Here is a 20,320-nt window from a genome sequence, read left to right on the forward strand (position 1 = left end):
CCAGTATCTTTGTAAAATATCTACTCTTTTCTGCTAGCTCATTCCTCCAGCGTCTTGCATCCCTTTCACTTTAGGGCAAGGGTTGGCAAACTTTTCTGTAAAAAGTCGGTAGATATTTTAGGCCTTGTGACTCGTATAGTCCTTGTCACAACTACCCAATTCTTCTGCTTTAGGTGAAGGCAGCTATAGATAATACACAAACAACTGACCATAGGTATATTCTAATAAAGCTTTATTTGTAGACACTGAAATTTGCATTGCATATCATTTTCATGTACTATGAATATTATTCTTTTAATTTTTCAACTATTTAAAAATGCAAAAAACATCTTTGAGAATTGTACAAAAGCAGGCATTAGGCCAAATTTGTCCCATAGGCCATAGTATGACGACTCCTGGTCTAGTGGCAATGCTGCTTCTTCAAGGGCTGAGTAACCTTCTGTCAATCACAGTCCAAACGAAAATTCTCTAAAGATGGTTCTGTTTATAAAGTTTTCCCATATGAGACATTCAAAGCTTTAGGGATCATCAATGTGCCCATAATTTTCCATTGGTTTTTCCACTTTGTTAGCTGGTCCATTGAAAAATATTTTAAGATTTTACAGGGACTTATTCTACTTTTCATCATAACAAGTATATATAAAATAATGTATGGGGGTTAGAACAGGAAACCAGGATAAAAGGACTATGGGTTCTGTTCCCAGTCAGTTCTTTGACTGGATAAATAACCTGACTGCTTCACATCTCATTTTCTTTGTCTAGAAAGTCAGAATTGTCAGGTGTTGTTACTAAACAGTTATGTTAAATGTTAAAGGACATGGTAGGGAGTGGTGGGTGGGATTATGTTTGTATCTTCCAGAGTTGCCACATTTTCAGGAAAAAGTGTATACTTTTTAGTGCCATCACATACAACGGAAAAGATGAATATTTCTAAAGAGGAATAGGGTGGGTGATTTGTTTCGAACATTTTGATGTAGAAAATCTAAACCCAAAGATGACATCAAGCAAACTATAGCACAAAATACACATATGTAAAACCTCACGGTTTTCCTGTGTGCCTACTATTAACAGGAGAGGTTTGGTTTAGGGGTCTGTAAAAATGTTTTCTTTCTTTAAGCATAATGCTCAGAGCCAAGACATCATCAGCTCCAGGCTCAGTCAGTTCCAGTCGAAAGTGTGAATGTTCAGCAAAAGGATGTTTTTGAAAGGAGACTGAAAACCCACTGTGCCAGATACCTGAAACGTTGTTAGGGTATTCAGTGGAAAATTTCATTTCCACATTATAAATAACTGTAGGATATTTTAAGAGATCCAAGACTAGTAACTTCCAAGAGCTGCTTATATTAGTTCCACTGAAATGTGAAATGGAGGAAGGATACTGAGAAAGGCCATAAAGCTGAGTTACTGGATATGATTAATTAAAATAAATAATCTCACTATTGATTAAATTGCCCTTAAAATCCCCAACCACCGAGGCCTGCATAGTTTGCTATCCACCAAATAAAAAAAGGACAAAACAGCGATGGAGAAAAAAGGAGGAAACGTCCCCAAGGTAACTTCTTAAATTCAATTCTAAAATTTTTTATTTGGAAAGCCCCTCTGGTGGTCCATATTTGAAATATTAATTGTTTCTTATTGTCTTCAAAGTTCCAGGAGTTCTCTGTTCTATGGACTTCCTGGGAGGAGGACAATCCCAGAGAAGGTGGCATATCACCCACCATGGTAGTTATGGAATTTTGATCTCATTTTTACCACAGAAATAATCAATTCCCATAACTGCTTCCCCCCTTTGCAGCCCCCACAGATTTAAAAACAAAAAACGAGCCAGGGATCTCTGTTAGACAGTGGCACAACATGCCCAGAGTAAAACTAGCCCCCTAAAAAGAAAAAAAAAAGCAGGAAAAAAAAAGCCATGAGTGTATGAGTGTGTATGTATTTATGTGTGTCTGCGTGTGGACGTGCAAGTGTGTCCGAGTGCACATGAGTGGATGTGTAAGGTAGGACAGCAATGGATGCAGTCTCTCTCTCTCTTTTTTGAGGCGAAAGCCTGGCTTCCCTTCCCGGATGGGCCGCCTGTGGGACTCGAGAGACCTGTGCACGCAGGGGACGCGGCGGTGCCTGGGGTTAGAGCTCTCCCCTGTGACCGAAAAGATAATTAAAAATCGCACGCGCAGGAGCCAGCTCAGCTCCTGGCTGCGCTTCCAGTTGGTCCGGTCTGGCTAAATGGGTTCTCGCACCCTGGCGGCGCCCGGGCTGGGAGGCCAGTAGGCCGGGCGCGAAGAGTAGGTTGGGGACCAGGTGTCATAGCCGGTGGCGCAGAATCGCTTCTCGGAGTCACCGAGAGTGGCAGTGGCAGGCGGCTGTGGGGGCGGGAGGGGCGCGGCTCGGGGCTAGTGTCTGTGGAGGGATTTGTGGAAGAGGCAGGAACGTGGAGAAAAACGTGGGAAAGGGAAAGACCGACCAGGGAGGCGTGGAGCAGTGCATGGAGAAGGGCAGGTAAAAATAAAGCCCCAATTAGGAAGGACAGAGTAGTATCCCCTGAACTCCATCCTTACCCCCCGAGAGCGCACGCCTGGCTACCCCGCACCCCCACCTCTGCTCCCGCGGTCTGGCAGATCCTCAGTCCCCTGCGCATCTCTTCAGCCGGGCGATCCCGAGTCACGCAACCACAGCCCCCCAAGCTCATCTTGTACTCGAAAGGGCTCCAGAGTCCGCGACTGGCACCAGGCCCCCATCTTCCGTGCCCCGCATGCTCTCAGAGCCCTTCCAGGCCCCTTCTAGGGCGCAGACCGGGGCGTGGGCTCAACGAGTGGGAGCAAAGCTTTAAAACCAGACAGGGAGGGTCGTGGCAGGTCGCTACGAGGGTGAGGGAGGCGTTTGCACTGAGCAATAAAATCACCCCGTAATGGGTATGTGAATTGCTTTAAATAAGATGGGAGGGCGTGAGAGATGACCCAACCATCTTTCTTCCTTAATGCTTCGAGGGGGAGGCATTCTAATTCTTCATTTATTTTATAAAATCACTTGTTACTGTGTCAGCTACTCCACTAGGAATCTTTCAAACTTTGGCAACTGATGATTTTTTTCGCAAACACGTTTTCAAGCTTTGGAAGGCTTTAAAGAGTTTGGTAACAAGCAAGAAACGTAGTAGTACACAACGCCGAGGGTAAAACGGCCCTGTGCCCCCTTCTTGGGGTGTAATAGCCTCAAGCGGATTTCCCGGCTTCTGCGGGCGCAGCACATTGTTTTATTTGTTTTGAAGGCTCAGAGTTTGAGGCCGGTCGTAGACACCCACGTGCTCTGACTCTCATCAGCGTAATGATCGCCTTAGCCAGAGTCGTGTCTATATAAACCACAAAAACCTAATCATTAGAAATCCCAGCCTCCAAAAACCACATTTTAGGTAAAAAGTGCCGCTTTTTTTCCGCGCTCCTTCATCCTCTCGACCACAACTTTTTGGGGGATCCAAAGTCGCTTTTTAAACCCACACTAGGAAATAAATACATAAATAAACAGCCACGGAAGCATTTTGAATTTTTTAGTTCGTATTTTTAATTTTTTCCCGTGAGCGCTAGGGAAGACAGACACGAAACTTAGTCTTAGATGTTGAATAGACTTAATAAAAAATTTAAATTCATGGAAAACGGCTGGTGCTTTTCCCCAGCAAGGGTTTTGCAACTTATTTTAATCACAAAGCTGACAGTTTTTCAGTCCTTAAAACAAAAACAAACAAAAAAACACCTCATTCTTGTTCTCTAGGAATGACAAGATTGAATATACAAGAAAAAAGAAATGTCCAGCTATGCACTTGAGTTCCTAAAAACTATTTTGACTAGTTCTCCCTCCACCCTCCTCATTTTTTGTGTGTCACTTAAAACAAAAAACACCCAAACCCTGCAAAATCTTTTTCCCTTGGGAGTCGCTCAGACAGAGGTGGGGGTGGAGGTGGGAGGGTGAAGAGTGCTGAGAAGTCAGCACAGACGCTCAAGAATTTTCCTTCCTCCTCTCCTGAAGTTACAACGAAAAACAGCGACAGTCAGATCAGCCGGGGGCTTTCTGGTGTCTCGGCTTCAATCTCTTCCGACAAAGAGGGGGTTCCTTGTCCTAGGGGTGGGGAGAGCAAGAGGACGCGACCAGGCGAGATTGCCCCTAGTCTGGGGCCGCCTCTCGGCTTCGGAAGCTGCACACGGCGCGCGGGGGGCTCCTTCTCGCGGCCGGCTGGCGGCGGCAGCGGCTGCGATTCGCAGGCTCGAGATTCGTTGCCCCGAGATCCGCTGCCCACGACTTACCTCTTGGCACCTTGAAGCGCGAGAGACAGGGGAGCTTTGCAAATTGCAGGAGGGAGTGGATGCAAAGAGGTGGCGGTGAGAGGGCGAGAAGAAAAGAAGGGAAAGGAAGGAGCCTAGCCGGGGAGCCGGGCTGGCAGCCGCCGCGGGAGGAATCTGAGCGTGCAGCCGGCGCGGGGGGAGCGGCGGCCGCCGCGGAGGCGGCGGCGCGGGAGGGCGGAGGCGCGGCCGCCTGCAGCTGGGTAGCAGCGCGCGGCGCGGCGCGGCGCGGCTGTGGCAGGCAGCGCGCGGCAATGCCGGCCCCGGGGCTGGACTGCTGAACCCACACCGCTTCACCACCGGACTCGAACTGGGAGGGGGCGCCAGCGCACCCAGGACGCGGTGCCCCAAGGGACCCCACTCCAAGCTGCAAACTCAAGTCCCCCGCCTCCCTGGGCCAAACACACCCCCGTGCCCGTTCGCAGCTGCCACCCGGGGTGTTCCAAAGGCTCCGGCAAAGATCTGCGCCTCCCGGGTCTCCCTACCCGCCAGCCCGACTGCGCCGCATCGCCAGACTCTGTTGGCCCATCAGACTCCGCCCGGCAGTCGGCCTCATCAAACTTGATTTCTCACCTCCTCAGCCCCATCACCTCCATCCTCTTTCCTCCCGTCTCGCCTTCACCCCCCCAATTTCCTCCTTGCCCCTCATTTCCACCCTCCTCCCCCTCCCCCGGCCACTTCGCTAACTTGTGGCTGTTGTGATGCGTATTCCCGTAGATCCGAGCACCAGCCGGCGCTTCAGCCCCCCCTCCAGCAGCCTGCAGCCCGGCAAAATGAGCGACGTGAGCCCGGTGGTGGCTGCACAACAGCAGCAGCAACAACAGCAGCAGCAGCAACAGCAGCAGCAGCAGCAGCAACAGCAGCAGCAGCAGGAGGCGGCGGCGGCGGCTGCGGCGGCGGCAGCTGCAGTGCCCCGGTTGCGGCCGCCCCACGACAACCGCACCATGGTGGAGATCATCGCCGACCACCCGGCCGAACTCGTCCGCACGGACAGCCCCAACTTCCTGTGCTCGGTGCTGCCCTCGCACTGGCGCTGCAACAAGACCCTGCCCGTGGCCTTCAAGGTAAGAGGCTACACCGCCCCCCGCCCCCGGCCGGGAGCCGCGGAACCTGCCCGCCGGTGTCTTCCTGCCCACGGGGCTGGGCCCCAGACGTCTTCCAAGACCTCCTGCCTTGGCGGCTCTAACCCCAGGAACCCCCGGCCGCGCCTCTCCCTCCGGATGCCCTGGCGGGCTCGGGGCTCAGTCCCTCCGCGCAAATCCCTCCCTCTCCCACCTGTGCCTGCTGCCACCCCGACTTCTGCCCTAGTCCCCGTGATCCGTTCATCACTCCTCATGCCTCCTGCCCGGCCTCGGTTCTCACTCACTCCTTCGCGCCGTCTCCCTTTCTCCCAAGATCCCCAAAGTGCCCACTCTTGCACTGCGAGCGGACTTGCTCCACCCCGCCCCTTTCCCGGGGGCGAGGATCCCCGACATTGTCCCCTGGGGCTCCCGCGTCCTACTCCCGGGACATCCCGGCCTGGCCGCATTGCAGGCTGCCCGCGCCGCCTCTCTTTGGGGCTCCGCGCGCTCCCACCCGCTTCCCTCACAGCCAAACGCCCCTTCTCAGGTCTTGGCGTCCCCTTTCCTGACCCGCAGAGTTCGGCGGTCCTGGTCCCTCCCGGGCTCCCGTACCGGGATTCGTTGGGTGCCGGTGCCGGGCATTAGTGCCTGGGGCTGGGCGTGGGGTGCTGACTGAGGCGCGCGGGCTGCGCTACCCGTGCCCGGGAGGGTCCTGGACAAACCCAGGGTCTCCAGAGGAGGGGGTGTCAGGACGGGGGCGTTTGCTCTGTTCGCTGACTCGCGCCAGATCCCGTTACCGGGAGGAAGGCGGGGCCGCTGGGGCGTCCGCGAGCCCCGAAGCGGGGGCGTTCAGGGGGCCTGGGCGCTGAACCCTCGAGTGCTGGGAGGCGCGGGCCAGGGGAGGGGGCGGGAGCTCGGGCCGCTTCTTCCAGCCGGGACCGAGCTCTGCGCCTCGCCCCGCCAGGCAGGGATGAGGGAAACCTGTGGAACAACTTTAGTTCGCCCAACTTGAAAACGGAGGTGAAATTTTGTATTTTTGCTTTATTATTATTTTTAAAGGACTTAAATCTAAAAAAGATCCCTCCTGCTTCTGAAAGGTGGTGAGAGGCTTCTGCCGGTGGCCTGAGCACAGAGTGAGCTGGAAGGCTTGAGAGCGGCCTCTGCGCGCCCCGCGGACTCTTGTGCCTGCCCGGCCCGTTAGTTTGAGGGCGGGTGGCAGCCGCGGGAGTCGCAGGCAGGTGCTCCACAGGTTGAGGGTTTAGAATCTGGAGCCTCTCACAGTATCCCGATGGCTCTCCATAACCCGATCCGGATTTCCCGGGGTAGCCCTCTCTAGGGGGGAGACGCGGAGCCCCCAGGGCCCAGCGCACACTGGGTTGATGGGGAAACGGGTTCCCGGGCTGCCCACACTCTCAGGACTGTCCACACTCGCAAGACGCCAGGGATGCAGGGGTGGTAAGCCAGACGTGGAGATGAGCACTCTCATAAAGGTGCTTTGGGCCCTTGCTAACCTCTGAACTTGAGTAGGTGGGCCTGGGTCCCCTGGGTTCTGAGGTCTGTGGAGAGCAGGGCAAGCAAGGCCTTGGGGGAGGTTGAAAAAAAAAAAAGTTGGGGGAGGAATCATGCCAGTTTCTCCACTGGGGACCCTGGGGCCAAACTCCCACGGGCCACTGACAGTTCCCAGTTGTTGATCACCCCAACCCCACGCACCAATTCAGATTCCGTGTGTGGGTGGGATGGAAAGAAAGAGGAGTCCAGGTCAATTAGAGCTGGTTATCTCTCTAGGTCTTATATCAGAACAGAAATCAGAATGAATTGTTGTGGAAAGGGGATGTTGCATTCTGGGGCAAGTTTCATTTTGCAGTTGGCTCAAGAAATTTTTTTTTTTAACCGTCACATTTCTCCTTTTATAAACCACCCATTTTGTAGGTTAATGTTTGCTTCCTTGAAATAGGAAAAGCTCAGAATATATGTGAATTGTATAAATTTAAATTTCCATACAATATATATCTTTTACAATGTCCATCGTCCAAGGGCCCAGAATTTTTACATTAGTCTTATATGAGAATGGAAATTTGTTTCCACCAATGCCCTCCAATCCCCCAAACCAAAAGCCCCCAAAAACCCCAAACCTGGATGAAAACAGCAGAAAATACAAATCAGTAGATATCTTGTCTGCACAATGCCACAAATCAGAATATGTGAAAATATAAGAACAGATGCTTACATTTTTAAAGACATTTAGATGCTTGATGTTCCATATACCATTCTGCTAAACATATTTAAGGTCTATCTTGAACTGTTCTCTTGCATTTATGCTACTGAATTGATTTGAACATGAGCATTTTGGATGGAAAGGTTGTGTTTTGCACTTTAGTTTGAGCTAGTCTCAGATATTTTGGCTATCATCTAAGATTTTTCACTACCACCCTTTAAAAATTATTTTGAAAATAAATTTTGTACTTTGTTATAAATCAACTTGTTAATTACACAGAGTACATTTTTGTTATCTTAAGCAGTAAACAGACCGTAGGTAACAAGACCATATTAAATTGACTGTTTTAATTCATATCAATTGAATAATGAATTGAGTTAACCTAAAACCTGACTGTCAGTGTCTTTCTATCAACATACCTGTGTTAAACAGAATTCAGAAAGTGGGTGATAGCTAAGATCTACTCAGTATAGAAAATACTCTGTTGAAAAAAAATGTATGGATGTTTGGAACATCCAGATTGTGACAACCTCTCTTTACCCTACTTTTGGAATAAAAGCCTGAGAGCACTAGACTTTCTATACTCTTACAATATAATCAAATACATCTGCAATGAAGAAATAATATGAAGAAGTCTCCGTTTTAAAAGTGGTGACAGCAATTTGGCCATGATATTTATAGCTATGTAAAAAATAGATTATAGTGGTTGTCAGGTCAATAGCAGATAGGTAAATGGATTTAAACACACACATGTACACACACACACAACTTATTTGTTGTGAAGTCTGGTATTCAAATCAATACAATATTTATTGAGCCCATATTTTGTATCTGTCATACTGAGCTTGACACCGCAGAGAATCAGAAATGAATTCAATAGACTGTTTTGAAATGTCAGTTTAAACTCGTGTTTAAACACGATTTTGGCAATCTATTTCATTAAGAATGTATTAGCGTTGTTCATCTACTCTTGTTTCGAGATGATATAAAATTTATTTATTTTTACATGTAAAAATGCAAAAACAACTAGTATACTTCATATAAAGTTGTTTATTAACATTGTATTTTTAACAAAGTTCTGCAGTTTTGAAATGTTCGGTCCCCCCAGGTGTCAAGGAAACGGAAATAAATATTTTTAACATTTTCAGGTGTATCTCACTGAAACCTTAAAATAGTTAAGGCATACTATTAGAGGATCCCAGACCCTTTCTATCCTAGATAATTCTAGTGGCAAAGAAGTAATTTGCAAATTCAGCTCATTAGCTGATGGTCAGGTAATGGTGGAGAGAGCATGTCAACCTTGCATCCAGTAGCACCCTTTTAGTTAGGGGTCTGTCAGCATTTCCACTGTGAAGCCTGGTGTTCAGGGTTCATAACTTAGTTGCCTTAAATAGCTTCAAGCTGAAACACTATGCAGAAATTTTAAGTCCAGATGTATATTTTAAAACTAAAAGTAGTTCAAGCCTATTCTGCTGTTTTAAGTTAGAGAACACCAGACTATATATATTTATCAGTATCGTATGTTTTTTCTGGCAGTGTTAAAGAAAGAAAACACATTTTTAGATATATAATCTAGCACTCATAGTTAATTCTGTATATTTAATAATACCTTTCAGTGCTTGTCAAAAGGAGGGGTTTCAAAATGACAGAGCAATTTCTGTTTGAAAATAAATTTTTGGCATCACTAACCATTTTTCTTTCTTCGAAAACAAATATGCAACTAGTAAATACTTGATACCAGTGAGTAGTATTTTTCTTACATAGTTAAAGATCAGATTTTATATTTATATTTTTTGAATCTCATTGTAGCTAAACAAGGGAAAATAGGCTGTTAAGCCTGTTAAATCCTTATTAACCTTAATATAAATTATTATGCAAAATTACGTAAATCCCAATAGATTTCAAGTTGTGTGAAGACAGACACATTTTTGTGTTATGCCTTTGAATTCAAGAAAACTTATTTAAAGTTAAATATTTTGGGACTGACTATATAAAACTTCCAAGTAAGGAAGTTGGAACAAAGAATTTCAGGTGGAAAATAAATACTTATAAAATTTTTTAGAAAACTCCTATTAAATATTTGAAAATAGGTATGGTAGATATCTTTTCATTATTTTTTCCTCTTTGGCATTATTGTTTGTATCCTTTCAAAATTCCAGAATATCTATTGTTAGATGATCTAAACCACCATGATACATGGCCCACAAATTGCTGCTTTAAATTGAAATAATTTTTATCAAAATTTATCTTTGACATATATATTTTTAAAATTATGAAATGATATATTGTGTTTTTTCTCTAGAATTTAATAGGCTTTTCCTAAGTTCTAGGATAAATTCAAAATATTAACTGTAGTATTTGTTGCAGTGTTTTGATATACTGTATTTGAAGTTATCTTTAAATAATTGTGATAGGAATAACATTTTTGCTTTTTGCAATTAGGCTCACTTCTCTTCTTATTGCAAAGAAATATTTGATCAGATTTTATCTTGAAACATAATCATATTTCAATTATACCGCAAGTACAATGTCCCGAATTATGTTGGCCTATAAGAGTAATTGATTAGTTAAGACTAGACTTCTGTCCATGGAAATGTCGCAGGCAATTTTAATTTCCATATAAAAAGATGAGAAACTGTTTTAAGAGTTTGAGTTAATTCTCCATTCTTCTTTTAGTGATTCACAGATTTAGTCATAAGGAGTCTCATACAAAATTTCAATAGCATTACTACAGTTAAATATCCTTCTACTTTATTTTGTGCAAGCCACATATCATGTGATTTAAATGCTAGTTATGGTGAGGTGCGCTAAATAAAGGAACGTCTTTCTCTATTCTGAAATGTCAGGACAGAAAATTACTTCTCTTCTCATAAAGTTTCTTGAATTTGTAGATTTTATATTTTAAAAACACCTAGAAATGTAATTGTTAAGATCATCACAAATTATTCTTTGCAGAGCAGTACTTTTGTATTGGGTAGGATGGAAGCAAATTTTAATTTGTGCTTATTCCTAACTAGTTAAAGAATGAGTTTTGACTGCGCTTTACCCCTTCAAATGTTTTTCCATTGCTTGGTTTTGGTACAGATGAAATGTGTAAAAATTTCTTGATTCTTTTGGTTTTCTTTTAGATAAACACAGTTGCGAATCTCCAAGGGGAACTTTTTAGCTTCAGAGATCTACTTAAAGAAAAAACCTCTCAAACATATAATTATACTTCTGATTGATATAAAGTCAAATATAGTACTTCCCCCAACTCCCAGCCTTTTTTCCCCCTCAGAAAAACATCGGGCAATCTGATTTGGTAGAGTGAATAGCAGAAAAAAACCCAATATATTTAGCCATTAAACTAGAGTTCAGCTTTAACAGGAAAGATTGTCGCTACATTGCATTAGCATTTTTTTTCAGGCCTTGCTCTCAGCCTCATAGAAGGCTCACACAACTTGTGATTATTTATTTGTTTTGTAAAATGTGATATGTAAAACACACCAGTATTGAATATGGTCATTATTATGCTGCTTAAGCACAGCAAAATGGATTTATGTATTTCACTCTTAGGGATCTTTTCTTTCATATTTTCCCATGTTGAATCAATTTTCCATTTCTTCTAACTAAAAAAAAAATCCATTATGTTAAAAATATGCAGTAAAATAATAATGTCCCAGAGCTCTTGAAAACCTTTATATTGGGGCAGATTGCTTTTTTGTTTTTTTCGGAAATGTAGCCAGACTTGAGTGAAATCCACCAGCAGTCATCCTGTATCTCTCAACAACATCAAAGAACATCTCAGAACATGAAGTGAGGAAGTACGTATTCAGTTGAACCCTTTAAGAATGCTTATAAGTAAAAGCCTATGTTTAACAGACAGCAGATTTGGAACAGAACACTGTGTTACCCTCCTCATCTTACAAAAAGCACATCATTATAATTACGCTCTATACTTATATAGTATCTTCTACATTTTGCAGACTTTCCAATTCATATTGGAAAACTGTGGTTGCTGGAGATGAAGTTACTTTGTGTGAGGTCATAGCAGATATGTAGCAGAATTGGGGAAAAAGTGGAGCCTCTTGATTTTGGTATATTCATTCTCTTCTAAACAGTACAACTTTTCTCCTGCCTTTATTAATATGCTTACTGGGTCCATATTTACTTTGACATAGAAAACCCCACAGCAGGTGTTAAAATACAATATGCTGAGTGTACAAAATGTCAAACATTCAGATGAATCCTGGCAAATGTAGTCAATTATTGCAATATTTTCAAATGTTCACATTTTTGGCACGGTGAATTTGAAAAATTGAAAAGCACATTGCCTCCATCAGGAGTACAGCATTACCTGTATTCAGTAGCCGCTTGAGGTATGAGATGAAGTATACAGGGAAGAAATCTTATTTTCAAGGGATTTTACTTTTGACCCAGGAGACTTCTCATATTGAGAATAACTATATACTCCAGGGAAAGGGGAGGCAGCATGGTTCCCTCTCCCCTGGGATGAAAACAATGTCAGAAAACGAGCTGGGAGCAAGGGCACGTTGCTGTTAGCAAGGGGTGCTGACTCATCATTAACTGGCTCTCTCAGAGTTTTAGCTGGTAGTCCCACAGACTTCTGTCTCTGCAAAGTGGGGCTTTTTATGGAGCTCTTTCATTTATTTCAAAAATGTTTACCTGGCTGGGCTTGGTGGCTCACGCCTGTAATCCCAGCACTTTGGGAGGCTGAGGCGGGCGGATCACCTGAGGTCAGGGGTTCAAGACCAGCCTGGCCAACATGGTGAAACCCCTTCTCTACTAAAAATACAAAAATTAGCTGGGTGTGGTGGTGCACACCTGTAATCCCAGCTACTCGGGAGGCTGAGGCAGGAAAATCACTTGAACCTGGGAGTTGGAGGTTGCAGTGAGCCGAGATTGTGCCACTGCACTCTAGCCTGGGTGATAGAGTAAGACTCCATCTCAAAAAAAAAAAAAAAAAATTAATCAAACACACCATGTGCTGGACACTTCTGGGAGCAGGGTTGATAAGTGGTGAACAAGACAGATGAGATGAAGGCCCTTCTCTTATGTAGTTTCCTAACTCATATAATCTGGACTCCTAGGGGTGAGTCCCTCAGCTTTGGCCTGGCATATTTAAAATAGTCATAGACCATTAATATTAATATATGTACGTTGAAATGAGGATCACTTGAGTACAGTGGGAGGCTGGGGAAAGTGGGGCCTGTAATTTAAGGAAGGCTTTATTGATTTTGAACTGAATAACACAGTACTAAATGGAAGGAATGGAACTGAGAAACAGCCTAAGAGAAAAGTAAGGGTGACAAAAATATTGACAAGTTTTTTGTTTGATTTTTTTCCTGGCTGGAGGAGAGGACATAGTGAAGGGGTGTTGCAGTAGGGTTCATGGATGGGGGAAATTCAGCCCTGAAATATAGGTATAGTGTATATTATCACACTGTAAGAAATCTACTGTAATATGCCAATTGTATTGGGAACATAGAATTAAATGCTTAGGTTTGTCTTATGGAAATCTTGACAAAGGAGGGAGTAGCACTAGAAGGAGAAAAAGATAAGTGGGAGGTTTACCAGACAGGCATGCACACAGGGGTGTTATTGTCAGACAGTTGTGGGCTACTTTAGCTGGGGTCATTGCTGAGTTACCATGAGGGCACCTGGAAGCTGAATGAGGAAGACATGGAAATAATCTGAATATAGAGTCCTGGAAGTTCGTTGAGAGAAAGGATTGTTACCAAGGGGCAGGATCTTGGCAGTGGATTAGGAGAAGTGTTTCATGTATGACAGTGAAGGATCTGCACCAGCATCTCCTTACCGGGCTCTGTGTTAATCAGAGGCACACATTTGCAAGTTAGCTGACTCAGGTTAAAGTGTTATCTCTAGTCTTGGAGCAGAGAAAATGTTTCTTAGTTCCAAAGATGGATTAATCTAGATGTTTTCTTGATTGAGTTAATTTGCTTCAGATTAACTGTTGAAGATTAAGCAGTCAAGTATGTCATTCCAGGATGGCAGATGGGACACAAGACATAATAGAACTGAGGCTAAGGGTATATATTGTTTTTTTCTTATTTATCATCAATTATTTTCACCTTCAGCTTCTTGATGACTTCGGATATCACACTGGGTCCCACCTCAGCGTGGGTTTTCAGTAAATATACTGTTATTAAAAGCTGAAGTGCTAGCCCAAAGTAAGGAGATAAAACAGACCACACGATTTCTAGGCTCTATGTAGTCAGGAGCCCCAGGGTTTCACTTAAAAATCTTCTCCCATAGAGTTGACCAGACTTGATATTTTTTAGCCTGTGATGGGATAAGACCACACCTCAGGGCTTTCCCTGAGAGGAAGCCTGCAGACAGGTGGTGCCTTAATCTGTATGATGCAATCTGCAGATGGGGCATCCCCCTTCCTTCTGTGGCATAATTCCTATGGACAGCTTAATATGGGGATTTAATAAAAATGTACATATTTTCTGTGAAGAATCCAACAACAAATGAAGGAAGTTTTTGCCTGCCTTTGAAATGGGTGGACCCTGAAACATTGGTCTGTTTGAAGTGGCATCACAACCCATACACAGATGCTTCATTCCTGTCGGCCCTTACTGGACTGGACTAGAACACTAAGTCCTGATAAGACACATCATTTGCAATGAGAATATATTCTGTTTGTAAGCCTTTCTGATGTGCCATTATTGCTGCTGTGTTTCCTGTTTTATGTAGGTGGTAGCCCTCGGAGAGGTACCAGATGGGACTGTGGTTACTGTCATGGCGGGTAACGATGAAAATTATTCTGCTGAGCTCCGGAATGCCTCTGCTGTTATGAAAAACCAAGTAGCAAGGTTCAACGATCTGAGATTTGTGGGCCGGAGTGGACGAGGTAGGTCTCTGACTTTTGATACTGATAATGGAATAAGCATATTAGGCTGCTTTGATGAAATGTAGACTAGTCTGTATACAAATCAGCACCTTCTTTTTCTGAATAGAATTACTGAAGATTTGCTTTAAATACATCCAGATGAAGTTGAGTGTTCTTCTGAGTACTCAGGCCTTTTTCATTTATTTTATGATATTGAAAATTCAAGCAATGTTTTCAGAAAAACTAGCTCCTAATTTCACTGGGTGTAAGCATATAAGGTAGAGAAAAGAACAGTTGGAGGATCAACTTCTGAATTATGAGGAGTCAATTAACTGAGTAAATTGAGTGGTAAAGGGGAAAGAAAAATGGATATGTTGGATCAATTTCCTGATAATATCAATTTTGGTCTAAGTTGTAGCAAGGACAGCTGGCATAATGCTCTTCACTTATCACAGGTTACCTCTATATGATTTCATTTACTCTCATAATAAGAATTTATTAAAAATCATGGTTTTTTTTAACATAAGGCTTTTCATTTGAATAAGTGAATAATGTATTACTTATGTTAGAGTGACTATGTAAGGTTGCCTAGACAGATGAATGATTAGTACTCTAATATTAATAGTTCCATACTATGTAAGGATTCCCACCATCTGAATCCATATTCAAAAATTAGAGATCCTTAAATAGAAAATTATCCCTTTTAGGGTTTTTGTAACTGTTTGATAAATGAGGTTAATGTTTTTTTAAAAAGTCTTTAAGGAGACCAATATTTTGGCTTTTATTTACTTATTCTACAGAAAGACTTTTACTAGTTACTCACCTATTAGAAGCATTATGCTTATTTATTTACTTAACTGAATCTAATATTTCCATTTTAAGTATTTTGATAAGAAGAAAGAAAATAGACCACTTTAGAACTGAGGTGAAATAAAGCCTTATGGAATCATTGCAACCCAGTTTGAATAGGAAATGAGAAGCACCACTTTTTAAACCATGTCTAATAATTGCCCTTTAGTTTGGATCAGATGTCAAATTATTACCATTGTAAAAACTTGATAAGGGAAATTCAAGCAAGGCTGTTTCCGATGAGTAGTGTTAGTTTACTTTCTAGGAACAGGGCCAAGAAGTTGTACTTTTTAACTTAAAAAAAAAAAGATTCATGCTAATGAGATACTGTCACTGACAGGTTGTTTGAAATAAAATGAGGCTCACAGCCTCTGGTAGAATCAAAACTAAGGGGGTTATCTCTGCATCAGGTTTAGTTAACTTTCGTAAAAAGAGGAAAAAAAGACACATCCTATATCACTATTGACTGATTAGGTTTGGAGTATGTGTGTGTGTGTGTATTCATTCTTCCTTTTTCTCACTTACTTATGCAGGTCCACTATGCAATTAAAGTTTTTCCTTTTTTTTTAGTAAGAATCAAGAAAAATGTGAACATGATGATTTACCTGTATGCTCTGAATTGCATCTTTCTTCTTATGTAATAATACTTTTTTTTTTTTAACTAGAGTAATGAATTTTAGTTTTGAAAGGATTGGGTGCCATGCTTAATTTTACATTACAGATTCAAGCTAGTGTTTTCATTTATCTTACTTTTGTATTATATAGATGCTGCATAACTTTTTTCTGACCAATTTAAGCAGAAACTATGGCAAAGTGATAGTGTACTTTGTAAACCCTCAACATATTTATTTAAGAAACTTCAAAGAGAAACAAAGGGTGTGCACTGTTTTACTATATTGGCTTTCTGAGTTTTGGCTGGTTTCCCAAATAGCAATTTTTATATTTAAAAAAAAAAAGACAGACTTAACTGCTTGCAGACTTTTCACGCATGGAAGATGAAGAAAGCTTCTTTTGATGAAGTGTAATTATGTCCAAACAGAGCTGACCCCCTCCCCCTATATTTCTTATGATCTTAACTGAAGAAAGTAGGATTTTTCCTTTGAAGCAGCCGGGACTTGGTGGAGGATCTGAAATGCTACAGTCTGCTGCCAGAGGCAGGATGGAGAAATTGGTCCAGACTTGTCTTCAAGACTTAGATGGGGGGTAGGGGGAGTGGGTGGAGAGAGAAAGAAAAATTGATTTATCACTAATAATATATTTTTATATCACTGCATTAACATTGTATGAAAGGAAACAGTAATATCAAGCTGAGATGAAGAGGAAAAAAGGACAGAGAACACTGATAACAGATCACACTCTGAAAAAAAAAATGGGTCAGTTTTTCAGTGGCAGGAAACCCTTTAACCTGCTTTTGTACCCTTTGTACCTGACCTGCTTTATAACAGACTCTTCCAGCTTCCTCTTTGATTTTCACACTTCTACATTTCTCTTAAGCTATTAAGTCTGGATCAACATGCTGCTACCATTGTATTTTCTTTCTCGGCTTTAAATATTTCTATTTTCAGTAGTGTTATAAAAAAAAACACCAAGTTCCTCAAATATTACACTTTTTTTTTCTTTCCACTGGTAGAAACATAAACTCTCAGAAACTGAAAAACAATCTTAGATTATAAAGGAGTCATGTCACTACTGACTTTGACTTTATGGGTCATCTTATGACCACAACTTTTGAAAGTGCCAGAATAAAAGTAGAGCATCAGTGGAACTTGCATTAAGTTAGGAGTGGCTTAAGGTTTTTCATTGTTTTTCCTTTTTTTTATCCTTAATATTTTAAAGAGAAGTGTTTAAAATGATTTTGGTCCTTACATTTTTTTTTTTGATATGCTTTCTTTTTCCTGATGAAGCCATGGATGACACAATTAGTTATCTACTGACTGCTAGCTCCATATTTGAGAGCCTGCATTTTAAAATAAGAACCTGTATTTTATCACTTATGGAAAGTGATATAAAGGGGATTTTTGAAAAAAAATTAATTTAAGGAAATCATGAATGCCCACATAAACATTTGACTTAAGAAGTACATTATTATTATAGGATGAAGAACCAATTACTAAATTGGTTGGTAATTTCTGAAAGTTTCTTCAACATTGCATACATATTTCTTCTGAAGGGGCAATAAGAAGCAGAAGGAGCCTCATTCACTTTTGCTGTAGTTGTTAATTACATCTTGATCCTTAGGGTTTGATTTTGGCAGATCATAGTTATACTTAACTACTTGTTTCCTCCCCCAAACCCATCTCTTTTTAAAAGCAGTTTTTTATAGAGAACTCCTTCTACTCTGAAAATTTAAATGCTTTATACTTGAAGGGTGAATTTTATTTTTGGCTTTTGTTTCTACATGAGGTGTTGCCCTGAATTTAGGGGAAGCATAGATGACTTTTAATATCCTAAGTAAGTTGTAAAGGTCTAAAGTAGAACTATTACCAAAACTGGTTTAAATAAATTTATGGACAATCTCTTTTTTCTTTTTTGAGATGGAGTCTCACTCTGCCATCCAGGCTGGAGTGCAGTGGCACCATCTTGGCTCACTATAACCTCCGCCTCCTGAGTTCAAGCGATTCTCGTGCCTCAGCCTCTCGAGTAGCTGGGATTACAGGCGTGCGTCACCACGCCCAGCTAATTTTTATATTTTTAGTGGAGACAGGGTTTCACCAGGTTGGCCAGGCTAGTCTTGAACTCCTGACCTCAGGTGATCTGCCCTCTTCCACCTCCCAAAGTGTTGGGATTACAGGCATGAGCCACCACGCCCGGCCGACAATCTTTCTACCAGGTTATTTAGAGACATTAAGGATAACTGAGATCTCTATATATCCTTGATTTATTAAGATGAGTGCCATAGATGAAAACTGACTCTGAAACACAGCCATGGGAGCCACTGTTAGAAAGGCAATCCGGGGCCCATAGACCACTAATCTGACCCCAGAATAGCACTTTAAAATGTTTTAGTGTAAATTAACTTTCAATCTAGAGATTCAGCTCTTTCACTTTTTGCGATCTTTCCATTGTTTTGAGGTTCTAACTTGGACCCAGTGGCTTCCTATTCAAGTTTCTGGTTTCTAATTCTATAGGCTTTTAGTTTTCTGTAACTAGTTTAGACTCCTGGCTGGTTTATTCTTCTGGTTAGTCTTAATGTTTTTAATAAAGCCTCTCTTTGCTAACCAATTATAAATTATTTAAATCTGTATAATAGCCAATATAGTGGATAAAATATATCAATGACACTTTAAAAATAGATGCTTTCATCATCCTAAGATATTGCATTAGTCCATTTGTATTTACTGTTTCTTGGGCACATAGAGCTGATTGGGATGCATCTAGAAATAAATTACTTATTAATTTTTTTAAATGGCAAGTGATCAAGCCACTTAAGGAAGTGGCCAAGTAACAGAATATTAAAAAAAAAAAAGAGCATTAATTTTAGGGTCTGAAAAATGAGGTTCAGATCCTCATTTTTTCATTTATTAGTTGTATGAACTTGGGTAAATTACTAAGTCTCTCGAGGCTTCAGCCTCCTTATTTGTGCAATGGGGGTGAGACATCTAATTGGGGAGGATTCATTGAGATAATGTGTATGAAGTGGCACTTAATACGTTTCTAATTGTTATTCACCTTTCCCTATTCAAACTGCACCCACCCCATTCCTGTCTTTTCTTTCCTGTTTTTTTCCCCTTGGCTATGGAAAAGTATAGCCAAGGAGACTTAAAACTATTTATACTCAGTAACAAATGATGTGCGTCTTAAACAGATTTTAGGAACTTACATGGTCTAGGTTGAAAAGAAAACCCGTTCACTAGACTTGACAGCCAAAGACCTGTTCTCCATTAAGCCTTGTATATAACCTGTTCCATATTAAGCTTTGAAAAGACTGCATTAAACTTTGCATTGGTACATATTGTCAAAGATTTGGTTTAATACTCTCAGTTTTCAGTAAGGGAAAAAGAATCTCTGGCCAAAAAAACAAAGCAAAACAAAATGAGCTTTTTAAAGGTCTGTTACAGGAGCAGACTAAATGAGTACTCTGGCCTGAGATTGCTGAATGTTTTATTGAGTCACTGTTTCACGCCCACCTCTTCCTGTCTTGTAACAGTTTGCAGTTTTGACTATCTGACATGATTAACCGTTGCAAATCTAACTGATTACAACTGTTAGTAAGTCTGTGCAACAGAGAATGGTATCTTCTTCTGGAGAAAACAGACATCCAAATATGCTACCAAACTTTTCCCTGTCTCTTTTCCCCTTCTTATTTGTCGCTTTTAGCTCATTAATTTGAAGTATCAGATGTAATATTTCAATGAAGCACACCTTCTGCTAAAAGCAAAATTTGAGTTTATATTGATAGATGTCATGTTCATTTAGCAAAAAGTAAGTCACTGTCAGGGAGTTATTTCAAGATTTAACAGCAAGGATATATGTTAGGGAAGGGTGGACAGGGAGGAGAAAAACTTTGTTCCAGTGATGATGAAATCATCATACCACAGGCACATTAAGGCCAGGACAGAAGACACTGGCTCCTGTTAAAATGATTCCCATAAGAACTTTCCTCTTTTATCTTCTTATTGTAGTGCAGCTAAGCAAATGAAATGCTAAAGTTATGTGAAGTAAATAACATAATCAACAATGATTTACTATTGTTCTCTCATGAGGTCATGACCTAACCCTAAATAAAGACTTCTAAAATTGTCTGTGCTTGGATATGTTCCTGATGTTGGAGAAAACTGAAAGAAAAAGAACCTTCCTCAAGTGGACCAGGGTTTTGTTTTTATTACAACTGTTGCTACTGAGGAGGTTTTTGGAATTGGAGTCTTCCTGTGTAGCACTACAATGAGGACGATGATCTTGACTCTAAGCAAATTTGGAAATGTCCTAAAGTGGTCATTGGAGGGTTTCCAATTTAGAAGAAGGAGTCCTGCCTCTTGTCTTTATTTCACTGCCTCCTTAGAGATGCTTAAATGCA

General features: G+C 41.8%; 1 protein-coding gene across 3 annotated transcripts in view; it reads left to right on the forward strand.

Moving 5' to 3' along the window:
• Window positions 1-20,320, forward strand: part of RUNX2 (RUNX family transcription factor 2) — a 226,327-nt gene that overhangs the window by 92,132 nt on the left and 113,875 nt on the right. For all 3 annotated transcript variants that reach the window (XR_009211363.1, XM_032141232.2, XM_032141228.2), the window contains exons 3-4: window positions 5,043-5,389; window positions 14,322-14,478. Coding sequence is in view for 2 of the 3 variants with exons in the window: in XM_032141232.2 (XP_031997123.2) it covers window positions 5,043-5,389; window positions 14,322-14,478 (504 nt within the window). In the remaining variant the exon portion in view is untranslated. The remainder of the gene's footprint in view (window positions 1-5,042; window positions 5,390-14,321; window positions 14,479-20,320) is intronic.

This window comes from Hylobates moloch, unplaced genomic scaffold (assembly GCF_009828535.3).
Source record: "Hylobates moloch isolate HMO894 unplaced genomic scaffold, HMol_V3 SCAFFOLD_20, whole genome shotgun sequence".
In the NCBI taxonomy this organism is placed as follows: Eukaryota; Metazoa; Chordata; class Mammalia; order Primates; family Hylobatidae; genus Hylobates; species Hylobates moloch.